This window comes from Eleutherodactylus coqui, chromosome 9, assembly GCF_035609145.1.
Source record: "Eleutherodactylus coqui strain aEleCoq1 chromosome 9, aEleCoq1.hap1, whole genome shotgun sequence".
Taxonomy (NCBI): Eukaryota; Metazoa; Chordata; class Amphibia; order Anura; family Eleutherodactylidae; genus Eleutherodactylus; species Eleutherodactylus coqui.
In genome coordinates this window covers 119,151,882-119,179,646 of record NC_089845.1, presented here as the reverse complement: position 1 = coordinate 119,179,646, position 27,765 = coordinate 119,151,882, and the positions used below count along the sequence as shown (strand labels likewise).

The following is a 27,765-nucleotide window of genomic DNA, read 5'->3' as shown; positions in this document are numbered from 1 at the left end:
GGTTATTTTCCTACTCCCTTTTAAAAAATTGTAACTCCTTTATTTATCCATCGGCGTTGCTGTATGAGGTTTGTTTTTTGCGGGACGAGTTGTATTTTTCAATGGTGCGATTTAAAGGGGTTGTCCCGCGAAAGAAAGTGGGGTTCAGCACTTCTGTATGGCCATATTAATGCACTTTGTAATGTACATTGTGCATTAATTATGAGCCATACAGAAGTTATTCACTTACCTGTTCCGTTGCTAGCGTCCTCGTCTCCATGGTGCCGTCTAATTTCAGCGTCTAATCGCCCGATTAGACGCGCTTGCGCAGTCCGGTCTTCTCCCTGGTGAATGGGGCCGCTCGTGCCGGAGAGCTGGTCCTCGTAGCTCCGCCCCGTCACGTGTGCCGATTCCAGCCAATCAGGAGGCTGGAATCGGCAATGGACCGCACAGAGCCCACGGTGCACCATGGGAGAAGACCCGCGGTGCATCGTGGGTGAAGATCCCGGTGGCCATCTTGCTAAGGTAAGAAAGAAGTCACCGCAGAGCGGGGATTCAGGTAAGTACTAAACTGTTTTGTTTTTTTTAACCCATCCCTTGTGTTTGTCTCGCGCCGAACGGGGGGCCTATTGAAAAAAATAAAAACCCGTTTCGGCGCGGGACAACCCCTTTAATGTACCCTATAATGTACTGAAAAACTTAAAAATTCTAAGTGGAGAGAGATGGAAAGAAAACAACATTCCGCCATCTTTGGTTGCATTTTGTTTCTACGGCGCACAAATTGCAACAAAAATGACCTGATAACTTTATTCTATGGGTCAGTACGATTACTACGATACCAAATCTATATAGCTTTTATTTTGCTGCACTATTTGTATTTTTTTTTTTAAGATATTTAATTTTTTTAAATGATTTTCTGTGCACAATAACTTAATTTTCCGTCAACGTAGTTGTGTGAGGGCTCATTTTGTGTGGTACGTCCTGTCGTTTCTGTTGGTACCATTTTGTAATACATACAACTTTTTGATTGCTTATTACATTTTCTCTTGGAGACAGGGTGGCCAAAAAACCCATTTCTGACATTCCTTTTTTTTTGGATGCCGTTTACCGTACAGGGTAAGTAATGCACTACTTTGATAGATCGGAATTTTACGGACGCAGCGATACCAGAATGATTTTTGCTTTATTATTTAGATTCTTTTCTTGGAAATATAGCAAAAGGGTTTTTTTTTGTTTTTTTTTTAATTAGTAAAATTTGTTTTTATTTTTACATTTTCTTTTAGTCCCCCTGGGGGACCACAACTAGCGATGCTTTGATCGCTCCTGCAGTGTGATGTAATGCTATAGTATTACATCATACTGCATTCTGACAGGCAGTGTCAAACCACCCCACAGGGATGGCTTGATAGGCATACTGCCAAAAACGCCCCCAGCTGCCATGACACCCGCACGGCTCTCTGTATCTCACCGCGGGGGGTGGGGGCGAACAGGACCCCCAAACATCGTTTGGGGGATTTAAATGCCGCTTGGAGCTTGACAAAGACCAAGGCGGTCGAAACGTAGTTTTAAGAGAGGAACAAAGAGACACTTACTTTGGCAGAATACTGCCACTCACTGATTACTACATCGAATGATCACTATAGACGCCTGGGGTTCTGTCCTCTTGTTGGCTTGTGCATACTCCTACTATTGCCTCAGCCTGTCTGGCTTCTACATTGTTGGAGTGCCGCAGACCTTGCTACTTATACTTAAAACAGCGGCATTTTAAAGGGTTAATAGCCGCGTGGCCGATTGCAGCTATTGCCCACCGGTGTCATCTGTAATAAACAGCTGACACCCACAATGTATCGAGGGAGATAGCAGTGCTTGCGCAAAAAAACATGTCCTTATGCTTTCAACCATGGAAATGGCCAAACCGTTTTAGACGTCACAATTAGAGATGAGCGAGCACCCAAATGCTCGGGTCCGCGTTATTCGAGTTGAGCTTTTCGTAAAATTCGAGAGCTCTACTCGAGTAACAAACCCCATTGACTACAATGGGACTCTAGCATTTTTGTATGTGGGACGCCGGGTACCGAGCTCTTTTTTCCCCCCTCCCTCTCAGCCAATGACGCGTGCTGCGTCCCAGCGGGGAGGGTTCAAAAACAGGCACGTCACAGTGGGGAGGAGCCAAAAACTGGGGCAGGGTCAAACACAGTGTGATGCTCGCTCGAGTAACAAGCACCATCGAGTAGGCTAATACTCAAACGAGCATCAAGCTCTGCAGAGTACGTTCGCTCAACTCTAGTCACGTGTTCTTGCCCTGTAGAAATGTGCAGGAAAATAAGAGTATGTTGCGTGTTTTTTGTGCAACCGAATTGCACATGTAATCTGCGCATGTGAAATCGTATTGCAACGCCACGTATTTGCGCACTGAACAAGGCTTTTTTGCATGCATATCGGCTTAGTCTACTGTACTTTTTCTCCCCGCTGGCCTTGTCTGTCTTTTTGCACCCGGGACACAAAGATGCACAGATTGAAATGGCTAATCAGTAATCTGTCCAATTAGTTGCAGAGCTGTTCTTTCTTCAGCTGAATCATGCAGTGTTTCACGCATCGTCTTGCGTGTCGCGCTTTGACTTCTACGGACCTTCAGTGCACAAATATGCAGAATAGAACACGGTCAACTTTTTTGTACAGCTGACATTCAGGCACAAAATACTGAAATGTGAACACGTCCCCTGAAATCACTGGGTGTTAGGTGTGACAGTGCGCCGGTGTGAAGCCGCCCCAAGGCTAGTTCTACACAGGCGATCGCGATTTTACCGTGAGAAAAATCGCGTCTTTGTCCCTGCAATTTTTGAGTGCCAGCGGTGGTTTTTTTTTTAGAATCTCTTCTCGCTGCCGCCCGCCAGAACATCGTGCAATTTTTTTTTATCCCAAAAGTCAATAGGACTTTCTGATGTTAAAATAGCAATGCGGGTTTGTGCGATGCGAGGAGGAGGAGGCGCCATAGGGAGGCAGGGGAGGGCACATCACAGGACGAGAGCAGGCGGTGGTTTTTTTGTTCTCGCAAGATCGCATCAGTGGAGACGTCACAGATTGGAAGGAAACCATTGAAAATCATTGGTTTCACAAATCTGCTTTTTACTGACTCTTGCATCACGCGATTGTATTGGCTGTGTGAACCCACCCTGAGGCCGCAGTCACAGAGGAACACGAGATTAGTCTACGACCAATATTGGACCAGCAAAATTATTTTTCCCTGCGATTATGATGCACTTTGTGAGAAAAGTGTATCGCATCACATCGGCACGTATGATCTGCAGACATGTGAGAATCCCAGGTGTCAGTGGGAAAATAAAAAATAAATAAATAGTATCACCTTCACATGAAAAATCACATCTGCGTGCGATGCATGAATTGTTGGGGGGGGGGGGGGGGTGCACAAGTAAAAAAAAAGCAACGCCGCAGTGTGGGGTAGTGAAAACCCTGCGTAGTTCACGGACCAACTAAAATCTGCCCGTGTGAACGAGGCTCCCCCTCCCCCGTGGTGTCCGGCCAGCAGGGAAGCCGCAGCTCAGGAGGAGACGAGTCCTGCACATGAGCCGCTGCCGCCAGCCTCCTCCTACATGTCCCCACTCATCCCTCTCCTCCCCTCCTCCTCCTGCGCTCAGGGGTCGCCGCCTGTTGTATCATGGAGACTGGGAAGCGGCGCGGAGGCCTCGGGCTGCACGGCTGGTGTGTGGCCGCGGTATATCTGCCCTGCTTCGCCCTCGGGTTCTCCCTCCCGCTGCAGCGGCCGCAGGACTGCACGTCTCAGCAGTACTACAACCCGGGGCACCTCTCGTGCGTGCAGTGCCCGGACACACAGAGGCCCCGGCAGGACGGTACGAAGCGCGGCTCTTATATAGACACGGGGCGGGCACAGCGACCAGCAGCTCCCATAGCAACCAATCACAGCAGCCTACTCGTCGTTTACACCCGCGCTACTAAAATGAAAGCAAGAATCTGATTGGTTACTAAGGGCAACTACTCTACCTCGGGCTTAGTGTGTACAGGAGGCCTTATGTGTAGTTGGTGCAAAGATATAGTTGTGTGTGTGTGTATATATATATATACACTCACTTTGTTGTCTTGTACGTGCACCAGTCTATTATTCATCACCAATCCAGTGGATATTTGATGAGTTTTTCTCACTGGAGTACCTCTGCAGGCCAGTTTCAGACAAGCGTATTGGCGTACGTCTGTAAGGCTTGTCTCACACGACCGTATTGGTACAGTGTATTTCGCACGTGTAATATGCTGTACCTATCTGACATAGGCGGCCATGTTGCTGTTCACAAGACCTGCGCAAAATATGCGAGCAAGAAAAATCACAGCATGTTCTATATTGACACGTATTACATCTGCAAACACGCCAAGATAGTACCTGTATGTCTCGCACGCTGCCAGATATGCCCCTATGACATTGGCCTTATACAGATGAGTATTACGAACGTGTTACAGATGACATTACCGCCGTACGCCATCGGTAGTTCATTTGTTTTTGCCTCCTTATATTTTATTTACTACTGGAGAATACTGATCTCTGCCCAATAGAAAATAATACAGAGGCAAAAATGGAGAATTAGGCTAACCTCACATAGGTGAGTGTGATATGGGGCTGTGGATCCACCGTCTATCGCACTCCCCACCATGTGAAAGCCCCGTGAAAACAGCCTCGCACCACTGTGGGGAAGAAGGGATCCTCCGATTCGGCTGTCAGCTGCAGCAGAGGATTGCAGAGTCTCTCCCATTGAGAACAATGGTGCCGCGATGTGAGATCACGCAGCCAGACAGAACATGCCGCCATTTGTTTCCCTCAGCGCAACGCTATGCAGGAAAGCATCGCTCATGTGTATGACCCCATTCAAATGAATGGGGTTCATATTTGTGCGAGATTTGTCGCCCGTGTGAAGCTGGCCTTAGGTCATACTGTGTCTTTAAAAAGCAGCTGTGAAAAATACAGCCATGTGAATAGATACTGTATATATATGTAGATTTACAATGGCTCTGCATTACCGTGCGCAAAACACAGACCTACTATGGAGCTGAAATACACTCGTCTGAAAGTGGCCTGAAGGTGGCTTTGCACAATGCGGGTCCATTTTAGGGTCCATTTACACCAAATGGTTATGGTTTGAACAAGCAAATACCATCTGAGGGCATATTCAGACTGCCGTAGGCGCAACTATGCTTGCCGGCATTTTAAACTCCGTCCCAGAGTGCAGGAGTTTGAAAAAAGAGGTGGGGCAGATGTGTTCTTCATCCCTGCGGGGGACACGGCAGCCCCGACCAAAATACCGACCTGTAATAGGGCCGGTGAAAAAAAATACTGGCTTGGCGGGAAAAATACCAGTTCTGCTTCTGGCTGGTAACTCCTTAGATGCCGCTGTCTAGGTTGACAGTAGCAACTAAGCAGTTGGCTTGGGATGAAGTAGTCCCCTTCACATGACACGATCGCAGGATGCCAATGGTATCCCAGGCTTGCCATGTATTGCAGTCCATTAAGGACCAATGTCAAACATAGTATTACACTATATTCTACAAGTGAATGCAAGCTCAAGTCTCCTTTAGAGGCTAAAAAAAGTTTAAAAAAGTTAACTAAAACGTTTACAAATAATTAAAAAATATTAAAAGTTTAAAAAAAACTCCTTTTCCTATTTTTCACTAAAAGAATAAACATAATTGGTATTGTCATGTCTGTAAAAGTCCAAACTATTAGGCCAGCTTCACATGGGTGTAAAATTTGCGAGCGCAATACGCTTTTAATAGAACTCATTGATTTCAATGGGTTCGTTCACATGCGCATAATTTCTGAAAAATTGGCGGCCATTAAATGCTTTAACAGACCCATGTGGCCTCCTGGCACTGTCATACAGTCTCTGTCTGACTCCATATGTAGAGGTATACAGAGGTCGCGTGTTTCTCTATGGCGGCTTTTATTAGCTTTTCTGTGCCCATTATACAATGAGGAGGCTGCAGGCAATTTCCTAGCTGCAGCCCCTTCAAACCCTCAATCGGCTGGGGTGCTGGGAGTTGGATCTCCCAAATGTGATATTGATGACCTATCCTAGAAATGCCGAGAAAGCTCCTTAAATGTAATGCCAATAAATGAGTATTGCAGCCATGACATATAATAACTGCTCCTATAAGGTTACATGCTGCTCTGTTTTCTTCAGGCGCTTCATGTGAATGTCTCCCTGGATATAAGCTTCTTTCTAAGAATGACAATAGTGTCAGTTGCCAGAAATGTCTTGACAACTTGGTGAGTATGTCGTCACATGGTTGCAAAGTAAATTTAGCTGAATGTAGACATCTTCCATATGGTTTCACAAATTAAAGGGCTTTGTACTATATGAATTGATATTATGTTTCAGGGCGTTACAATCGATGGTTGGAATTGTATTAAATGTCCCAGTGGATTAACATCATATGGCAACTGCCAATGTTCTTCTGGGAAGATTCTGGGTAAGTTTTTAACTTTGTTGAGTAATGTTGGCGATCCTACTGTCTGGTCAGATGAAATAGTGTTCTCCACTCTCTGCAATTTGTGGAAAACTCCCAGTAAACAGCGAATAGAGTGTGTTTTTACACAATGTCAGAGCACAGGGGTAATGCACATAGTGATGCCAGAGCATAGGGTTAATGCACGCAGTGATGTTACTGTACAGGGATAATGCACACAGTGATGTCAGAGCACAGGGATAATGTACACAGTGATGTCAGAGCACATGGATAACCTACACTGTGATGTCACAGCACAGGGATAATGCATACAGTGATGTCACAATACATGGATAATGCACACAGTGATGTTACTGTACAAGAATAATGCTAAAAAGATTTCGTCCAGCACTCATGAAGTTAAAAACAAAACTTTTATTATAGCATCCTTAAAATCATTCTCATAGAAGCAGATAAAAAAAGGGGAACAATTTTTACATGTTTCAAGACTCACAAACTGGACTCTTCCTCATAACTAGAGATGAGCGAGCCTACTCGGTAAGGCAGTTACTCGAGCGAGCATCGCTCTTCTCGAGTAACTGCTCAGTGATCCGAGCAGGCTCGGGTGGGCTGCGGGGGGGGGGGGGGGGAGAGTGAGAGAGAGCTCTCTCTCACTCTTCCTCTCGGTCCGCTCCCCAAGCCCACCCGAGCCTGCTCCGATCACTAAGTAGTTACTCGAGAAGAGCGATGCTCGCTCAAGTAACTGCCTTTAGTTTGTGAGGCTTGAAACATGTAAAAAGCGTTCCCCTTTTCTCCATCTGCTTCTAGGAGGATGTTCTTAAGGAGACAATAATAAAAGTTTTGCTTTTAACTTCATATGATTGCTGAAAGAAATCTTGTGTTTTGGAGTTAGATCCATCCATCCGTGCTACTTAGATTCCAGGATAGTGTGGGTGAGCTGGTTTCACTTTTTCTACAGGGATAATGCTGACAGTCATATCACAATACAGAGATAATAAACACTATCATGTTACAACAGTCAAATAATAACAAAAACACAGTGATATTACAGTGCAGAGATAAAAAACACAGTAATGTCACAATAGTGAGAATATGAACAGTGATGTCACAGTACAGATATGATAAACACAGTGATGTCACAGTACAGGTATGATAAATGCAAAGATCACAGTACAGTGATAGTAGACACAGTGATGTCACAATAGTAGAATAATAACTACAGTAATGTCACAGTACGGGGTTAATAAATACAGTGATGTCCCAATAATGGAAGGAAACACTAATGTCACAGTACAAAGATAACAACAGTAATTTCACAGTGTGGAGATAATTAACACCGTGGTATTAAAATGGTGGAAGAATCATCACAGTGATGTAGCAGTACAAGGATAATAAATGCAGCTGTCACAGTGTAGAAGTAACAAACACAGAAAATGATTGGTGGGATACTATGCCCAGTTATGCCATAGTACAGAGATAATGCACACTATGATATCATAGCACTGTAATAATGCACATAAGGAAGATCACATTGTATTTTATAGTGTAGAAAAAAATGTAATGATCTCATGCAAATATAATGCACTCATGATATCACAGCTCCACAATATTGCAAAAATAAAGGAAAACATAAAACTCCATAGTAAGGCTGCTGTCACACAGGCATAAGCGTATGAGGATCAGAGCAGAAGTGCTGCTCCGATCCTCGTGTAGTGGCTCATAATTGCAAGTGCAGCTCTCTCTGAGATCAAAGGGACCGCAGCCTGCAATTACAAGTGCGGCTCCCATTGATTTCAATGAGAGGTGTGCTTGCAATTACGAGTGCCGACTACACAGAGGTCAGAGCAGCGCTTCCACTCCGACCCCGGTGTATCCCAGCGGGCTCTGCCTAGATAACCCCTATAAGTGCATGAAGGTGGATTTCTCATAAATACATAATAGTATGTTCACAAGAAAGGAACCTGCATCTGAATGGGTTGCCTCAGTAAAACCTTTTAGGGCATATGGACATCCCAGAAGGTGTTTCCACACTTGGGACCCCAGAGAGTTGCCAAAAAAGAAAGGCTCTCACTAGGGTGCACTTGAGCCAGCCATTAAACCCTTTCGAATCCACTGTCTGACGTCTTCCTACATTCTAATTGAAGCTTGTACAGCTCCAATGTCAAAAGACGTCCAACAGGGTATTCTTACCATCTATTGTCAGCCACTCCTCTGTTGGAGCCTCCCTGGCGCACACACACTGACTTTAGCCAGCAGATGGCACCATTGTATAACAGCAAAAAGGGAAAGCCTTTTAGGAAACCCTGAATCCAAATTTGGATTGCTTTGGCTGTTCATTCATGGAAAATCTATGGCAAGCCGTAATTTCACCCCCAAAATATCTTTAGATTCCTGGGAGTTTCTGAAACCAGACCGACAGAAATCGTCTAATCTTGCACTACCTTCATTACAAAAGAACTCATAACTCATACAGTTTTTCAAAACGGTTTAAAATGTAACTAAACTTTTCTTCTAGATAGGGAATGATTGGTTTTACTGCTTATAATGTTCTCCAATTTAGCAATCAGTGGGGGGTTTGAACCTGCGAACCATCATTTACTTTTTGTGAACTGTTTATTAAGAATTTCTGTCTTATCCGCTCATTTGTTTCATTTAGTGGAAAGGGATGTAAATGGGACATTACTACATGAAGCTGAATGTGTCGACTGCAACGGGTCCGATCCATCTTTTACATGGCCTGATACCTCTGGACTCCGGTAGGTCCTTCGCAGGATGCTTTAACAGTGTTTCTGCCAGCAGCAAACACTAGAAGGAGCTAAACTCACATGTACTTTTACAGCTCCCATTATAGCGATCCTGGCAGGTGATATCTGCTGCTCTATCTGAGATCAAGCTGAGCTCTGGGATATGTAGCTTAATGTGGTTTGAAGCAGGATTCTAAGTAAACAGTAGAGTAAGGACCATTTAACACGGGCTGATAATCGTTCAGTATAAATGCATGCAACCGAACAACGGACGAGAATTCATTTGCTTCTTGTTTGTCGTTCAGTTTATGCATGCAAATTCCGCTTTCGGATCCACTCCAAAAACTGCAGTAGCAAGCCGCAGATTTTGGCGTGTTTTTTTTTTAGGTGGAATTTGCCACAGAAAATTCTGCCGTGAATTCCGCCATGGGAACATACCCCAAGACAGTTTTCATGAATTAAGCCAATATCACTGTATGCAGGAACACAGCAACGCTTGGACTTCATGCAGGTCTGTAATCAATGTATCTGTTCAGTGTTCTCAAGTATCCTGTAATATTGACGTTTATGTAATTGTGAAATGTTATCCTAGGTGTGAGAGGTGTCATCAGACATTTATCAATAAGACCAACTCATGCAACTGCTACCAGCCAAATATTTTGGTAAGTAATTTAAGGGTATTTTCTACGCAAATTCCACCACAAAGACCACAGCAGAAATTGTCTGAGATGCTGAAATCTGCGGCTACATACTTTAATGTCCGCAAATTTAGCCCTTTTCAGTGGGCAAATCCACATGCAAAATTCCCAGTGATGATTCAGCGCAGAATCCTCGTCAAGAGGTGACTTGTCACTTCTTTTGTTTCTATAGACTACACCATGGATTCCAGTTCAAATCACTAGGTCTCATAGCAAGCATGGATATGTTCTGAATTTCATGCAGAACCCGTGCAGATTCCACTACAAATTCTTGGAAAAGTTCCGCCCTGTTAATATATCCACCATTGCATATAATATTCATTTTATACTGTATATCATAAAAAATTAACGGGTTGTCTGAGTTATGTAATGGTTATCTTAACGGATTCCCCCTTAGTGTAACTAACAAAGCAGCTGTTACTCACCTCTCCCCTTTCATCCCCTGCTGGCAGCTCTGGGTCTTCCTGCTGACGCCATCTTTGTAGGCTGCAGTCAGCCTGAGCCCTCTCCAAACTAACTGCTGCAGCCAATGACAGCACTCGGTGGTAATCGCTGAGTGATGTCATTGGCTGCAGCAGCAGATTTATGGGATGTGACAGATTGACTGCAGCCTGTAAATAAACAGCACAGTGGAAAGCCAGAGCCGGCGGTGGACAAACGGGAGAGATGAGTCTCAACTGCTTTGTTATTTTTTACAATGAGGAACCTATTGAGATGCTCGTTACATAATTCGGCCAACCCTTTAACATGTTTGGTATTTATATACTACTATAAACTTTACCCAGTGAAGACTTATCACTTTCATATATATATATATTTATATCATAGAATCATAGAATGGTAGAGTTGGAAGGGACCTCCAGGGTCATCGGTTCCAACCCCCTAAGTTCATACTAGTAGCAGTGTGCATGTCCACCTAATGAGCTGAGTGCTGGAGGACACATGCTCAGTCAGCCTCCTCACAACCAGGTCTCTGAATAGTGATCCTCTGTTTACTGCAGTGCAGCCAATAGAGGTGGCTTTGTCAGGGAAGGTAAGAAGATATTATATTGTCAGCAGTCGGAGGGGAAAGGAGCCTGCCCCCAGCAGCACAGATTGGCAGCAGCACCAAGGGGGATACAGTGGGGGTACAGCTATTGACGGTATTTAGTTAGGCCACATCCCCACTGTTTGAGTTTGAATTTCCAGCCCTGCTATACCAGAAGAAGGATGCAAACAAACGACTGCGATGCGTTCATGGACACTGGTAGAAAACTAAGTTTTTTAAAGCAACATTGTAGGCTTGCTATGTAGGGTTTTTTATATTGATAAACTCCTTTATTTTTGGTGTAGATCTGCAGTAGACTTTACCCTTTCAATTCAATTCAAAGGTGACATCTGCTGAAGATCTACACCAAAATCTGAAACAAATCAGACACGTGTGAACACACCCTTAAAGTTTGGAGATCTATAGATCTAGTACCTAATATTTGTCTCTTCTTATGTGCCTGAGTGCATTGACTTGTCTTATATTTCCCTAGTCTGGTGGCATATGTTTCAATGGAGCAGGTCATATCTTGTCCAGAGTTCTGTCAACAATCCGATTTGGGCAACTAGTAAGTACTTGTATTTGGCAGAGTTGACTTCATATAGGATGTGAAGAGTAAGCATCCCAAAAATTGGTTCATATCTTTTTGCTTACAGGGAATATTATTACGATCTGAGTGGCTTTCCATGCACTTACAGGCATCAGCAGCAGCTTGTCTGGTATGAATTCAGATTCACATAGTGTGTGTAATACATTATATGGTATACATTTGCTGTAAAGGGGTTTCCTAGCTCTTAGGGCTTATTCACACATCCGTATATCGGCCGGGTTTTCACGCCCGGTCAATATATGGTGTCCCTCTCTGCAGGGCGAGGAGGCTGGAAGAGTCAGGAGCAGTGCACTGAGCTCCTGCCCCCTCTCAATGCACTGCTCCCGGCCCGGCCCACCTACTTCCCCTGCAGAAAGGGACTCCGTATATCGGCGGGGCGTGAAAACCCGGCCGATATAGGGACATGTGAATAAGCCCTTAAAAAGTAATGACCTACCCTTAAAATACGTCATCCATAGCTGATTAGCAGCATTTACTGCCCAGGACCCTTGCAGATCATCTGTGCCGTTGTCATTATATAGGGAGCAGGAACAGACAGCTCCATGCGTTGTGCAGTGATCTGGTATGGTATTGCAGGCACATCTCACATTGAAGCTCTCTGCTTCCTGCTCTGTACACAGTGACAGTAGCCCAGTTGAATAGCTGATCGGGGCCTGGTTAGTGCACCCCCGGTATCTGCTAAGATGGCCTATTCTGAGGATTACAGCAAGTACACGAAGAAGAAGGGGATATCAGGGCACTGAACAGGAGAACCAGGGTAGCGGTGAAATCCTTTATTAAGTAATGCATTGCTGCGCCGTACTGCCACCTTCATAGGCCCATTACAAGGAACATTTAAAAACCACGGGCAGAGCCGCTGATCTCAGTGGGCATTTAAACAGTCCTGCTATACAAACAGTGCAGCCCCAATAGAAATAAAAATGAATATATATAAATGCAAAATCATAAAAAAAGAAATGGTATGAGAGCACTGGCAAAAATAACATGACATTACTAGGGAAAAAAGGAAAAAATCACAACAGGAAAAGTTAAAGCTGAAAAAACAGGGCCACATTTGGGTGTTAGCAGAAAACCAAATATACATAATATAAATTAACATAATATATGCGATATACAAATATAAAAGGAATACATGATACCATATCAGTGAAAAAGACACATAGTTACTGAGGAGGGCAAAATGACACGGGACCAGGCTGATTGCAGAAACAAACAGGAATTATATACAAATAAAGCATAGTAAAGGTACCTCTACACGAGACGACTATCGTCCGAATAATAGCTAGAAACTGTGAATTTGGGCAATACTTGTCCCGTGTACATGTGACCACCAACAGGACGCCGAACGATAATTCGCTCAGTAGTCTTTCGTTTTGAGCTCACCTAAAAAATAGTCGTTTTGATCGCTTGATCAAAATCGTCTAGTTTAAAGTTATAATCATTCACACTTGCAAATGAATTTACATGGAGATTCCACTATGAACGATAACTCATTAAACAATTATTGAACAATCATTGCTACATGGGAAAGCGAAGGAATGATTGTAGTTTGTACGCTTCAACAACTTGTATGAGCGACTATTCGGGTGATAGTCGCCATGTGTAAAGGTACCTTAAGTGTAGTATCACGTTAGAAGGGTCCCACCACGAAATAAAATGAAACAATAAAACGAGTAATGATCAGAAATAAAACTGCTAATAAATACAAATAGAAGTGATTATGTGAACTGTAGTTTATCAAATTAATAAAAGATGAAATGCCATGGCTCATACAAAAAAAAAATATATATAATGTAATTAAAGGGCTCAAAAAGAAAATTTTGTAACCATTGTAATAAGCAGCTACTGCGAAGAAGTAGCCACCAGTACCTTGTAACCGTCATTCTGGACCCTGTTCATCATCCCTGTTCTGCCGCTGTGTTTTTAATGATAAACAAAAAAAAAATTGTAAAATATATACAATATCTGAAAAAATAATATATAAAAAATGCAATAGTGCTGGTTAGATTATTACAATAAATTATTAATACATTTTGTGTCCATAAGAAATGCTATTCTGAAGATTTGTCATAAACTTCTAAGAATGGGAAAACCCCTTTTAGGCTAGCTACAGCCTGCAATGGTAATAATATATGAATAAGTGCCTATTAGAGATGAGCGAGCATACTTGTTAAGGGACAATACTTGAGTGAGTATCGTCCTTTTCGAGTACCTGCTGCCCGCTCGTCAGAAAAGATTCAGGTGCCGGCGTGGGTGAGCGGTGGGTTACGGGAGTGAGCAGGCGGAGGGGGGGGGAGAGATCTCCCCCCACTCTCCCCCGCTCCCCCCCAAACCTTTTCTGACGAGCAGGCAGGTACTCGAAAAGGACGATACTCGCTCGAGTATTTTCCCTTAACGAGTATGCTCGCTCATCTCTAGTGCCTATTCCATAAAGAATAGACTTGTGCTTTAAAGGCTCATGACACTAACTATGTTCTTATGTTTTTATATACATTTTATAGCTGTACTCCAATCAGACAGCGTGTCAAGCATTAGGGAACATGTGTGTGATGAACATGCATTCTACAAGCCCCCAAATCGCTGACGCCTGCGGTCTGTTCCGGTACATATACACCAACACAGCGGCACTTGGAGTAGTGCACTCCATCACTTTCTGGTACAAAATAAAAAGCCTGAATTGCATCATCTTCAACATGATAGAATGTAATATCTCTTCCAATATACTGAGTTTTGATCCGTTTCACAGGAGAACCAACGTCCCATGGTTGTATTATGATGACCAGCCAGGTTTAGCAGCCCGGGTCCTTACAGCTTTTCCATTTCCTGAAAACTTCAGCTTCAAGGTGAATGACAAGGCGAGGAAAAATCAAAAACTGATTATGGCCACTTTCAGACAAGCATATTTTACTCCATATGTGGTCTGTGTTTTACAGACTGTAATGCAGAATTAATGTAAATGTGTATCTACTTACAAGGACAGATTTTTCACAGCCATGTTTTAAAAACGCAGCATGCACTACTTTGTCAGTTTTTGCCTCCATGTTTGCTTTCATTGGTATTATTTTCTATAGGGCAAATACGGATCCGTATGTAGACAATAACAGCAAATAGCGAGGCAAATACAGATTAAACAATGATGATATACTGATGACATATGATTGTAATGTCACCTGTAACCACTGGCGTTACTATAGGGAATGCAAGGGATGCGATTGCATCTGGGCCCAGGAGCCTTAGGGGGACCATAAGGCCTCTCTTCGCCATATAGAGAGCCTAGTAGTATGAATAAGCATTATAGTTGGGGGCCCGATTACACGTTTTGCATTGGGGCCCAGAAGCTTCAAGTTACGCCCCTGAGTTAAGGGGTTAAGAGAAGTTGGAGGGCCCCAAGATAAACTTTTACACCCAGGCCCATGATCCTTTAGCTACACCTCTGTCTGTACCACATCCATATTATGGATGTGTGATGATATGTTATTCTGAAACTGGCCTAAATATCATACAGGCACGGGTAAAGAGAGAGAGACAGATTTATTAAAGCGGTTACCCAAGACTTCAAAAGTAATGCCCTATCCTTAAGATAGGCTGTCAGTATTAGATTAGTGGGGATCAGACACTTGGTACCCCTGCTAATCATCTGTTTGAAGGGGCCACGGAGTTCCATTCAGCATCATTTTCCCTTTTTTTATTTGTCAGGCTTGGTGCCATACTTTTAGTAGTGGCTGTACCTGTTATTACAGTTCAATCCCATTCACCTGAATGGAGCAAAGCTGTAGTGAATTGTAATACCAGGCAGAACTGCTACTAAAAATTTGGAGCTAAGCCTGGCAAACAATAAAAGGGATAGGCACTTCAAACAGTTCATCAGCAGGGGTATCAAGGGTTGGACCCATACTAATCTAATATTGCTGGCCTGTTCTAAGTATAGGCCATGCGGTTTAAAGCCCTGGATATCCGTTATGATAGTATAGCAAGTTTATACAGGATCAAATTAGACAGGCGGAAACTATGCCCCACATATCACAATGGTGACCATAAAATAATACATTTGTATTTGAAGAAGGGGTATGCCTAGAAATGAATGATAGAAGTAAAAATACTTGTTACTACCACTCTAATTTATTTTCATCCGAGTGGCTTCACACTGGACAACTACCATCTGAAATTTTGACCTCTCCCCAATGCATGCCCATTGGTTGTAGAGTCCTCTAGATATACATAAATACCTGTAAGTGGTCTTCGAATGAACACACACTGTCACAAGTATATGGACAGAGGACAGATATCTGTCTGGGATGATTTAGTGATCCTGCACTGAGCAGAGGGTTGGACCCGATGACCCCGGAGGTCCCTTCCAACTCTACCATTCTAGGATTCAATGAGTGTTTCATCGAAGGTCATACCAACGAGAGATCGCAGCAGCATGTGTATCTCCAAAGACCAAAAACAGCCAGATACCATGGTAGTGTTCTTTCCAAGACTAGCAGGGACTATTAAGGGACTGAAACAATGTGTATTAAGTGGGAGGGCATAATATTCAAAAAAAGGTGGGAGCCAATCAGCGCTTGGTGGGACCCGCACACCAAATTAGTGGTTTGTAGAGTTGTTGGCTTGTCGTTGAAAGATAATGTTTTTTAGGTGACCTGAAATGAAGTGACTAGTGAACCAATTCTCACTCATCACCTGGTTGATGGCCGCGTTTACACAGAACTGTTGCTTATATTCGCTCTATCGAGCAACTGTTTGGACGATAGTTGTCCTGTGTAAAGCCACCGTTGATGTGCTAGCATACTTGTGCAGATAGAGCAGTGGGCTCCTGCTGCAGTCACTTGCCTTACAACTAGAGAAACATCTATTCTTAGCCAGGCTTACATGGGTGGATTTTAATTGCGCAATCCATGATGGCCGTCCAAAGAAGATCCGCTGTTAAAACACTGGCATTGAAAGGCATGCATTTTTAATTTTTTGCTCACACTAGCAGATACGGATTGCGTATTCCGCAAGCGTAAAAAAATCATAGCATTCCCTCTTTTAGCGCGGATTCCGTGCGGACAGCCCCCATTACAGTCAATGGATAAGAGTGTTCCATGGTCCATATGCAATTAACATTGCGGTAACGCTCACAACGTCAAAGGAAGATAGATAGAAAAGCCAGAATGCTGGCTGGTGTGGAGAGGGAGATCTTTCTTCTGCACGAAAGATACGCTGAGCATACGTGTATATCCGCACGGAAAAACGTTTGTATCCACAATCATTCGCAATTACTTTCTGCAAATGATGCAGATGCAAATATGCACAACAGTAAAACATGCACTTGCTCGCGGAAATACGCAATGCCCCATTGTGCAAATACGTGTCTAAAATGCGCCTATACCCATGTGATACCGGCCTTGGGGTAGACTTTAGTGTTAGTGTTTCTAATATTTCATACAGTGTTTTTTCTCTCAGTAGTCCTAAAGTTATATCTAGTTTCACTGCTTGTTTTCCAGGCACGGAACACAAACATCAAATTTTTAGCAGCTGTGTATGATGTTCGCGGAAAGTTCATTGGATGGCGGTCATTGAATGGAGGCTTGTTACAGGTAAACTAAGGAATTTTAGAGATAACCTGGAACAATGGCAGACACTTTACATTAGAAATAAGTAGGTAATGGAAGGTAGAGGGTATGATGGCAACATCCGTTTAAAGTGGGCTTGTTTGTAATATGTAACCATGCGGACACATACCGTGTTTCCCCGAAAATAAGACAGTGTCTTATATTAATTTTTGTTCAAAAAGGTTTAACTTTTTTACATGTATAGCTGCCCGGACTCTATGTAAATTGACTTTTTTAATTAACTGTTAGCAGGGCTTAATTTTGGAGTAGGGCTTATATTTCAAGCATCCTCAAAAAGCCTGTAAAATCATTTTGCATCCTCAAAAATTCTGGAAAATTATGCTATGTCTTATTTTCAGGGTATGTCTTATTTTCAGGGAAACAGGGTAGTAGCTGAAGACACCAAACAGTAATCAAGACTATGTAATTTTTTTGTTTGAGATTGATTGGAGCAATAAGAGAAAGATAACAAAGGTGTACATACCCTTTAGTTGAGGAACATGGTATCCCTGTGTATCTCTTGGCCTCTTAATGAATCATTGTACCATATACATTATCATACCAAAAGTAATTGAACACCTGAGCAAGAATCAAAAGTAGTATTTATTTACATACATTTATACTTAGAGGGGTCCCCTTTGGCCCTAATGACATTGGATACACTCCGGGACATACTTTTTACTAATGTCTGATACTTTAGATGGTATTTTCCCCCAAAGAAGATGGACACTCTTCATATTTCCTGACTTGATGTTCAAGTATGTCCAGTAGTTTTTAGTAGGGTTTAAGTTGAGACTCTGTCCATGCCAGTCTAATCATGGAACATCCATATCCTCAAACCGATGCTGATGCATTATGGCACTTCATGTTGGATGGCTTGTGTGCAGCGGCATAATCTGTATATCCAATAATGTGTAGTTCCCATCACAAACTATGGCTGACGCCTCTACGGGTCTACGTCATTTGTAGTTGAGGACACGTGACATGCTAATAAGCCACAATCTGATAGGGGTGTCCAAATACTTTTGGTAGGCTAGTGAACAGTTTAGAATCATCTAACGGTAGATAATAAATGTAGTAATAATAATGTAATGTGTTAAATGGACACTACTCTAAATAAAAATAAATATCAGGGACATTTATAACATTTTTTTAAATGTTCTGGGCCTCCAATGTCTCTTAATGTTGGGTCAGCGCATGCACCGTATAACTCTGCAGAGACATTTCTAGATGCCTGGACATCATACAGCTAACTGCAGGACAGGAGACCCGGCTTTAATTACCTTGTCTTTCTTCTAGCTTTGTCCTGATATTGCCAAACGCTTGGATGCTGCATTCATTTTTGGAACAACATATGAACAAAAAGTAAGAATTGAATAATTGTATAGTGACACTAGCGTTACGGTTACCTTAGCTTTATAGTACTTATGAGAGTTATAAAACAAAAATAGGTCATGAATTCTGCTATGGATGTGATGCTTTTATCTAAATGCTTATGGCATTGTTTATTGTGTTTGCAAAAGAAGAAACATAGGTTATTTACTGTGAAATACGTTTAATCTAGCATCAAATAACCCAGGAAGTCGGATAGTCCAGGAATTACCAGTTGCCAAATGTCCTTGCATCTAAATTAGTTGATGCTCTCTATTTAGAGTTTGTACCTGGTTCTAAATGTATCACAGACGTATCACAATTTGGACATGAACTGTATTACCATAAACACATTTATCTACTGTTACACAGTGTGAAATGTCCATCTCCAAGCTTCTACGCGATAATCCCGAACCCGTGTTCTTCGATGTGTATGTAGCCTATGGGGGAAGTGATGGACAGCAGAACATCTGGCCGGTGCCTGTCTTGAACCTAAACCTACAGCACAATGACCAGTTCACCAATATAGGTATGTCTTATAGTTACATGGATTGTCCCATGAAAACAACTCATCAGCTGTCCACGGTATAGGTGATAAGTGCTTGATCAGTGGGGGTCCAATCACTCATGAGAACAAAGATCCCGCTTGTCTAAGTGGAGATAAATGGAGTGGCAGTGCGCACGTGGGACTGCCACTCTATTTATAAAGAGGTTTGGTTTTGGTTTTTTTAAACTCGGTTTATTGAAATATTTGTCAAAACATAGTGAAATCAAGAAGTGCAGAATCGTACAAAAGTCAAAACACAATATTACTATTTCAGAATATGTAAATTGAGTCCCATAGACCAATAAATAAGAGTAATTTGTCAGGTAGTAAAATAAATGTCAAGTTCACCTCCAACAACTCAAGTAGCAGATAATAGTGATCTCGAACCACTTGGAGATAGATATGTTAAATAAGAATCACACCAAGCTCTCCCACACCTTAGCTAATTGTTTAGCTAGTTTTTCCATTGAGTAACAGAAGGTGTCCTGGTTGCCATTCATCTAAGGGCTATCGCCTTGTGAGCGAGAAAGAGAGTGCTCCTTAGGAAAAAATTTTTGGTGGTGCGTCCAGATTTCATGCCCAAGGTTGCCCAAAAGGTATACTTTAGAAGTGCCCGGTATTGGCATGTCCAGCACCTCCACCTCCAAGAGCACTTCCAAACCCACTCCCAAAAAGCTGCCGCTCAAGAGCAGCACCATATGAGATGCATAGAGTCTGCCCTTTGTTCAGAGGATTGGTGGCACCTGCATGTGACAACTGATCTATTCAAAAGAGTCGAGTTGAGATAACTTTGAGGGAAGATATACACTTGGACCATTTTATTATTAGCAGCAGGAGAAACAAATAAGTGTGATTCCATAGTCTTCTGAATATCATTTCCAGTAAGGTGAGATCTGTCGCCACTTATCAATAATTCCCAAGGGTGTTATTGTCATACGAGTATTTGTGAGGTGGGTGTACAATATTGAGATAAGTCCTCTAGGACCTTGACTTCTTAAAATACCTATCAGGGGATATGAAGAAATGAGTAGATTAGTTGACCCATACTGACTTTTTAAGGCATGTCTTAGTTGCAGGAAATTATAATAGGTAGTTCGAAGAATGTGATAGGATTGCTGAATATCTAAAAACATTTTGATGGTGGCTGAGTCATATAAAAGTCTGATCTTTTGGGCTCTGGAAAATAGACAATCCAGGATTAAATCTAGCATTTCCCCAAATAAAGGGCCCCATCAAGGAAGTCAGTAAAGTAAAGAAAGATCAGGTGACAGGTGTATCCGCATGCTCTAAAGCATATGAACATTTGGGGAGAATAATTACATTTATTCTGCCTGCCACTGAAAGTGGAAGTAGATTTAGGTAGAGAATTTATTCTTTAAGTATGTAAGAAGGGGATAAATATTGGGGTCATAAGTTGTGGAAGAGTCACTGGAAATGATAATAATTAGGTATTTAAAATAGGGAACTATCTTGAGCCGTAGAAAATACTCTCCCACCATAGCGCCCTTATGGGACAGGGGCATAAGATATGATTTTTGCAAATTCACAAGAAGGCCAGAAAAGTTCCCAAATGTATTTATTATGTTGATTGCATGAGGAAGTGACATGTTGTGCTGATTTAAAAATAAAACCATATTGCCAGCTTATAATCATATCCGATTTTCTCAAGGATCTATTTGGATATCTAGGTAATGTTAATCTTTTCACATTTTAAGGACTAGAGGCTCAATTGCCAGTGCAAAAAGTATGGGTGACCAAGGGCAGCCTTGTTGTGTCCCTTGGCCCAATGTAAATGGTAGGGACAGCGTCCCATTAATCAATATACGTGCTGTGGGGAAGTTATATATAATAGACATCCACTTTTGGAAGACCTGACTAAAGTTAAAACATTTTAGTACTGTTTGTATGTTTGGCCATTCTACTGAGTCAAAAGCCTTGGCTGCATCCAAAGCAGCCGAGGCCAAATCTTCATTACTATGCCAACCCACCTGAGTGACCGCTTAAACCTGCCTAATGGTATCCGATGTACTTTTTCAGGGCATAAAACCCAACTGATTCAGATAAACAAGACTCAGAATTACCTTACCCAGCCTATTAGCCAAGATTTTAGTTAAAATCCTATAGTTTATATCCAGTAGCCTGATAGGCCTATATCAGCTGCATTCCTCTGGCGGTTTGTCTGTTTTTAGTAACATTACTATAGTCGTTTCGTTGAATGTTGGGGGCAAGGAGCCCAATCGATAAATAGCCTTGTATAGTACAAGCAGGTGAGAGGCTAGAAGGGCGCTATATTTCTGGTACACCTCCAGTGGTATCCCATCAGGCCCAGGAGATTTCCCTTTTGGCATATCCGCTATTACCGACATAATCTCATCAATTTTTTTTGAGGCATCCAGATAGGCAATTTGGTCAGGAGAAAGTGTGAGAAAAACAATGTCGTCCAAGTAGCTATCCAACTTTACTATGGAATATTGAGCGTTGGATAGATAGAGATGTGTATAATATTCAGAAAAGGTTGGTAATATAGTCTCTGAGTCATGTACTATATCCCTGCTAGTTGTTGTCATTTTTTTAAATCGGGGGAGAAGACGAATTTCGCTATGTGCGCTAACAACTTACTAGACTGTTTGCCTAAGTCCAAGAAGGTTTGCTTAGTAAAGATTAACTTCTGTAAAGCTTTCTCTTTCATCATTGGAGATATTCTCTACCAGTCTGTAACCATCTATATTTGTTATTGTCAGAAGGGTCTGATATAAACCATTAACCTTTTACATGGGGAGCCTAGGCCCCTCACATTCCGGGACAGAATTTTTAAACTAGCAATTTTCAGTACATGGGTGAGAAATGTCATCGTGGTAGAGTAGTATTGAGTGGGACATTTGCACTAAAGAAGAACGGCAAATAAGTTAAACAATAGGATATAACTAAACCAAACATTTTTTAGTTGTCAGGTTGTTCGTCCTGTTTGGATATTGCTTGTTTAGAGGTAGTAGCTTATAGCGTGTTGGATGTTTTACCGTCAACTGGATCAGAGTCACAAGCAAATTCCTTTAACTTTTGTCCGACTGATGTTTGCTTAGATTGACCCATGGGTCTTGCAGGAACATCTGTGTTTCAGAATTTTTGCAGAAGATACAAGCAAGGGTAGAAAAGGAAGGAGATTATATAGTGAGTTTCTGTTATGATGGTGTGGGAAAACTAAGCATGAGGCTGACACGATCGTGACCAAAGAAAGAGACGGATACTCACGGGTGTGCACACGGGTTTCAGGCAACTAGCCCTGTGCTACACGGAATGATGACATGGCGCTACCTGAGCGGGGTCATCGCCCCAATAAAGGGTGGCCCAGCGGTCTCCGGATCTGGGCCCTAGCTGCTCCTAGGAACCACAGAACAGGAGACATACACATGCCACATAACAGGGACAGAACAACTGGACACACAGAGCAGAGAACACAGCATACAGCAGCCAGAATGCAACCACTAGTAACAGATGATCAGCTGAATATAAATACCAGGTATTAGTTGACATTTTGTGCCAAACATGGAAGCTAGCAGGCCACTTCACGGCTCCTGGTTATATTGCTAGTCCCTACACTAACCAGGAGTCCAGCAGAACCAGACACCGTTCACACAGCAAGCTGCACAGGACAAGACACAGATCACAGGTCACACAGCAAGCTGACCCAAAACTGACAGAAAATAAACGTACAAACGGACATGAACCATCAAGACACAAATCACACCTCACACAGATGAAACTCACAGCAAGTCTATCTGTCCTCATACAGGGGAGATAGACAGTCAGCCACCGAGCTGACAAAGGGAACTATGTCAGGGATCCACCAACTGACATACAGAGAGAGACATAAGACGTTTGGAGGCCGCACCTGTAAAGGGGGAAGGAAAGGGGAGCTGCATGTGCTGCAGACCAGGACTAGAGGTGTCCAAACCATTTTGAGGGAAGCAGAGAGACACAACCAGACCTACTTGCAAACACCGTTGCGAGTGGGAACAAAACAGATACATCCAAACAGTACAAGACCAGCTTTAGAAAGACAAGAGCTGGGTTTATATGTGCTGAAGGCTAAAGGGGATTGGCTGCTGGAGATTACCACACCCAGCCAGCTCAATTAACCCTCAAGCACCTATAGCTGGAAGCTTAGAACTACAGATCCCAGCAGCACACAAAACCATTTCCCTGGCTTGGGATGTTCACTATTAATGGGAGCCCAGACTGGGGTGAGTCCAACTCACATTTATCTATCCACTGTTGTGCCTCTCCTTATCCAGGATGAGAAAATGGAGCCCACTGGGTGACACAGGGGACATGGGGAGATGAAGCTGTATATTGCAGGAGGAGATATGGGAGCAGAGTCCTGCAGAAAAATAGGCTTAAAGGGGTTGTCCCGCGCCGAAACGGGTTTTGTTTTTTTTCAATAGGCCCCCCGTTCGGCGCGAGACAAACCCGATGCATGTGTTAAAAAAAAAAAAACGGATAGTACTTACCGGAATCCCCGCGCTGCGGCGACTTCTTCCTTACCTTGCTAAGATGGCCGCCGGGATCTTCACCCACGGTGGACTGCAGGTCTTCTCCCATGGTGCACCGTGGGCTCTGTGCGTTCCATTGCCGATTCCAGCCTCCTGATTGGCTGGAATCGGCACACGTGACGGGGCGGAGCTACGAGGAGCAGCTCTCCGGCACGAGCGGCCCCATTCACCAGGGAGAAGACCGGACTGCGCAAGCGCGTCTAATCGGGCGATTAGACGCTGAAATTAGACGGCTCCATGGCGACGGGGACGCTAGCAACGGAACAGGTAAGTGAATAACTTCTGTATGGCTCATAATTAATGCACAATGTACATTACAAAGTGCATTAATATGGCCATACAGAAGTGTATAGACCCACTTGCTTTCGCGGAACAACCCCTTTAAGCTTTTATGAAGTGGCACAATTCTCTGCACTGCAAGATGGCACAGGGAGGCGAGATGTTCTGTGTGGATAAGTTGCCCGCTAGCGTATAATGCAGTCTCACACTGTGGAGCCACGTGGGACCACACTTGGCCCTGTTTTCTGAGATGAAAATCAGGAGAATAATGCAGGATTATAGTCTGCCCAGCTCTGTAGTTTGGCCATGCCCCCTTATAAAAGCATTGTTGGTCAGATTACCCCCCCCCCCCTCCTCCAATAAGACACTTATCACCTTACCAAGTGTTTAGATTTATTTATCTTAATCATTTATATAGCACATACATATTCTGCAGCGCTGTACATCACTTGATAATGTGCTTGCATTCTAGAATACCTATTAGTATGTTTTTTGAGGTAAGTGATCATTTGTTTTCGTTGAACAGCTCCATTCGAAGATGTTCACGTAGTAATCACGACTTGTATGCTATAATACATGCACTGTGTATCTTTAGAACAGGTTCTTTGTAGCAGTATTTGTCCATCTCTACTGACCGTGTTCGTAACTCTATCTTCCAAGGAAACAACATTAACAACTGGATCCTGACCCGTCGTATATTCTTGGTCGACTCACTGAGTGGGCGTGAAAGCACGCTAACCGGCTTGCCTCGTGTAGTCCGAATTGCCAGCAAAATAACAATCAGGTAACAAACTTATGTTTTCTCTAAATAATAAGATGTCTATCTGTAACCTGTGTACAATGAAGCTTGGTGCTTCAAGAATAACAGGGATACAGTGTATTAGTTCTTCATGTTACTTACTGTTATCATAGATCAGTAGTAAATGCTACTAGACAGCAAAGGGATGGAAAGACTGTCTGTAATAACTGCCAAAAAGACCTGAGATGTAAAGGGGGGTAGCGCTACCACACTCCTCCTTACACACAACAGTGGCTACAGCCTCTAAGTGCCGCGCCAGGCCATGCACCCTCCCGGTCCGAGACCTGGCTGGGAGAAAGGGAGCGGGGAGGGCAAACAGTGCAGTAAAGTGCTATCTCAGAGGTGCAGGGGAGCCATTATGGTGAAGCCTCATGAGACTGCTGGAAAGGAGCCCTGACCCCAAGAGAGGTCTTGGAGGCTTATTAGTGCCCAGCAGAAGAGATATTCTAGCTGCATCAGAGGGTCAGATGCCACTAAACAGAACGTGCAGAAGGCTGTGCAGCAGTGAGCAGCAGCGGTGGCAACAAACTGAGGAGGCAGCACAATGACTGTTGTATAGTAAGGGATCAGTAAAGCCGCACAGGAACAGCGAGCAGTGTGGGAAGAGAGACTGCTGCTATATTACCCTTTGGCTGCTATATTACCCCAGACAGCTGCTGCGACACAGACATGTTCCAGGGCTACAGTTTACAAAAGGCTACGGCTGGAGGGACCGCTACTGAGTCAGAGCTGTCCAGCAGTTCTTTGTATCAGTGGACGTTGAAAAACTCTTCATTCACACTTAAGTACAGCTGCTGTTGAGAGTCCGTAAGTGAGGTCAGTTCTTGGTACAAACCTGCACTTGTGCACACGAACTGAGACACTGATAGAGACTACGCAGACCTACTGGTCACCACACATTATTTAGTCACACTGCGGCGACTTCTTTCTTCCTTTACCAAGATGGCCGCCGGGATCTTCACCCATGATGCACCGCGGGTCTTCTCCCATGGTGCACCGTGGGCTCTGTGCGGTCCATTGCCGATTCCAGCCTCCTGATTGGCTGGAATCGGCACACGTGACGGGGCGGAGCTACGAGGACCAGCTCTCCGGCACGAGCGGCCCCATTCACAAGGGAGAAGACCGGACTGCGCAAGCGCGTCTAAAAACGCCAGAAGACAGCGAATTTAGACGGATCCATGGCGACGGGGACGCTAGCAACGGAGCAGGTAAGTGAATAACTTCTGTATGGCTCATAATTAATGCACGATGTATATTACAAAGTGCATTAATATGGCCATACAGAAGTGCTGAACCCCACTTGATTTCACGAGACAACCCCTTTAAGTAATCCCTTTGGCTCATAAATATAGTGAAAGTAAAAAGACTTTTCCAGATCTGAGACAGTTCATTGTAGCACCTTTTCTTTAGGTGAACACTTCCACCCATTGCGGATACATTTAAGGACTTTTATCTTGTTAACTTGGACTGAATGCGGCAAACCGGCATTTTTGAGTTGTTACTTATTGTTGATCTATTGTCTTATTTGTTCTTTGAAGAGTGTCACCAGTATTGCAATCACTAATTGCTAACTATTGAGAACATACACTATATCAGAAGTTATCAACTCTTGTTGGCTAGCATAAGACTTTGGTTCCTACTCATTCAAAATAGGTACTTTTGTCAACTGCTTATTAATTGTACTTAATCTTATTTTATTTCCATTAGCAGTTGTAATAAACATTTATATTTTTGTAAGTCCGTCTCTTATCCTGGTACTTGTGCTGCCCACCCTCCCGACAGAGAGATGGAGGACAAGACCGTGTGGGTGATGCGGGCTATACACTTCACATCAAAGTCAGCTGAACTTGTCATTTTCAAAGAATCTTAGCCTTGATATACCCTGAGGATGCCAGGGAGCTGGCCAAACATGTTGGGAGGGTAGCCGAAGTGTTTTAGCACAGTTTGCTTGGCTGTGTTTTATCCTATGCCATGAGTGCTTGTTTGATCCATCTTGGTATTGAGGAAGGAGTTTGAGTCTTCCACTTTGTTCATAGGGAGCTTAGGGCAGTTTTTTACCTGCATTTGGGTGTATCACCTGATGCTTTTTCCGCTTTTTCTTGTATTCAACCGTTTGTCTCTGATTGTGATCATATATTTCAAGCGGTTTCCTATACAGAGGAGGACGTTTGAGTTTTCCTTACATGTCCCTGGGAAATAGGGCTAATCTGTACTCTTATATGGGTGATTTTACCTAATGAGTGTTAATTTGTCTCAGGCAGCCTTCAATCTGGATGTTTATCCTTCAGCAAGTGAATTCAAATTTATATCTAATAAAAATTATATTCTAGGAAACTCGGTATCGGGGTTACTGCCTCTGGCATTTTTTTCATTTGAAGTCATTTATGACCCATCTCACAGAATCGTCCATGTCCAGTGGTCTAATATATGTATGGGTCCCTGCTGGCAGATGTTGAAGAGAAAGAAGGATTGCGCATGTTGAATTTCAACATGCCCGATCCTTTGCTGCAGTAGGAAATAAACTGCTGTCATATGTGTTTAGCTGCAGCTTATCCCCTCTCCCCATTGTAATAAAGTTGTATGCTCGGCCGAGCATATACAGTATGTTTATGGGGAGGTTGGGAGAGAGCGCTGTGCATCAAAGGATATTCTGCCGACAGCTACGTTACCTGTACAGAAAAGGCAACCTCATAAGAGCTCCTAGGGCCATTAATAGTTGCTGTATTAACTAGTTACTCTTTGAATCCGTTAGCCTTCAATTTAGTTGGTAAGTAAATGTGTATATAAAGTTCAGACAACAGAGAGGTTTTAATTTGCCATTAAGTCACAGATAAATGCAGAAAGCTAATCATTGGTTCGGTCGCAATTGTGCGGTTTAGGTGTAAGTAGAGATGAATTAAGTGTAGATTTCTGTTGCTGGTAGGTATCTTCTGGTTGTTGGTTAAGTTTAAGAAAAAAGTAATGTTTGTAATTAAAATACACCATAACCAGCTCACCATACCGTAGTGCTGTGGTCAGAGCACTCATCTGGTGCCTAAAACACATAAAGAATGGCAGTGCAGATAGAATTATGCT

General features: G+C 43.1%; 1 protein-coding gene across 1 annotated transcript in view; it reads left to right on the top strand.

The window, feature by feature from the left end:
• The first annotated feature begins 3,535 nt into the window (after nucleotides 1–3,535).
• Nucleotides 3,536–27,765, top strand: part of TMEM67 (transmembrane protein 67) — a 64,886-nt gene continuing 40,656 nt past the window's right edge. Inside the window, exons 1-13 of the mRNA XM_066578406.1 lie at nucleotides 3,536–3,848; nucleotides 6,183–6,268; nucleotides 6,381–6,471; nucleotides 9,125–9,224; nucleotides 9,805–9,874; nucleotides 11,431–11,505; nucleotides 11,594–11,656; nucleotides 14,049–14,203; nucleotides 14,294–14,390; nucleotides 17,037–17,129; nucleotides 18,444–18,509; nucleotides 18,888–19,044; nucleotides 24,552–24,675. Coding sequence (XP_066434503.1) covers nucleotides 3,656–3,848; nucleotides 6,183–6,268; nucleotides 6,381–6,471; nucleotides 9,125–9,224; nucleotides 9,805–9,874; nucleotides 11,431–11,505; nucleotides 11,594–11,656; nucleotides 14,049–14,203; nucleotides 14,294–14,390; nucleotides 17,037–17,129; nucleotides 18,444–18,509; nucleotides 18,888–19,044; nucleotides 24,552–24,675 — 1,370 coding nt within the window. The 5' untranslated portion in view covers nucleotides 3,536–3,655. The remainder of the gene's footprint in view (nucleotides 3,849–6,182; nucleotides 6,269–6,380; nucleotides 6,472–9,124; nucleotides 9,225–9,804; nucleotides 9,875–11,430; nucleotides 11,506–11,593; nucleotides 11,657–14,048; nucleotides 14,204–14,293; nucleotides 14,391–17,036; nucleotides 17,130–18,443; nucleotides 18,510–18,887; nucleotides 19,045–24,551; nucleotides 24,676–27,765) is intronic.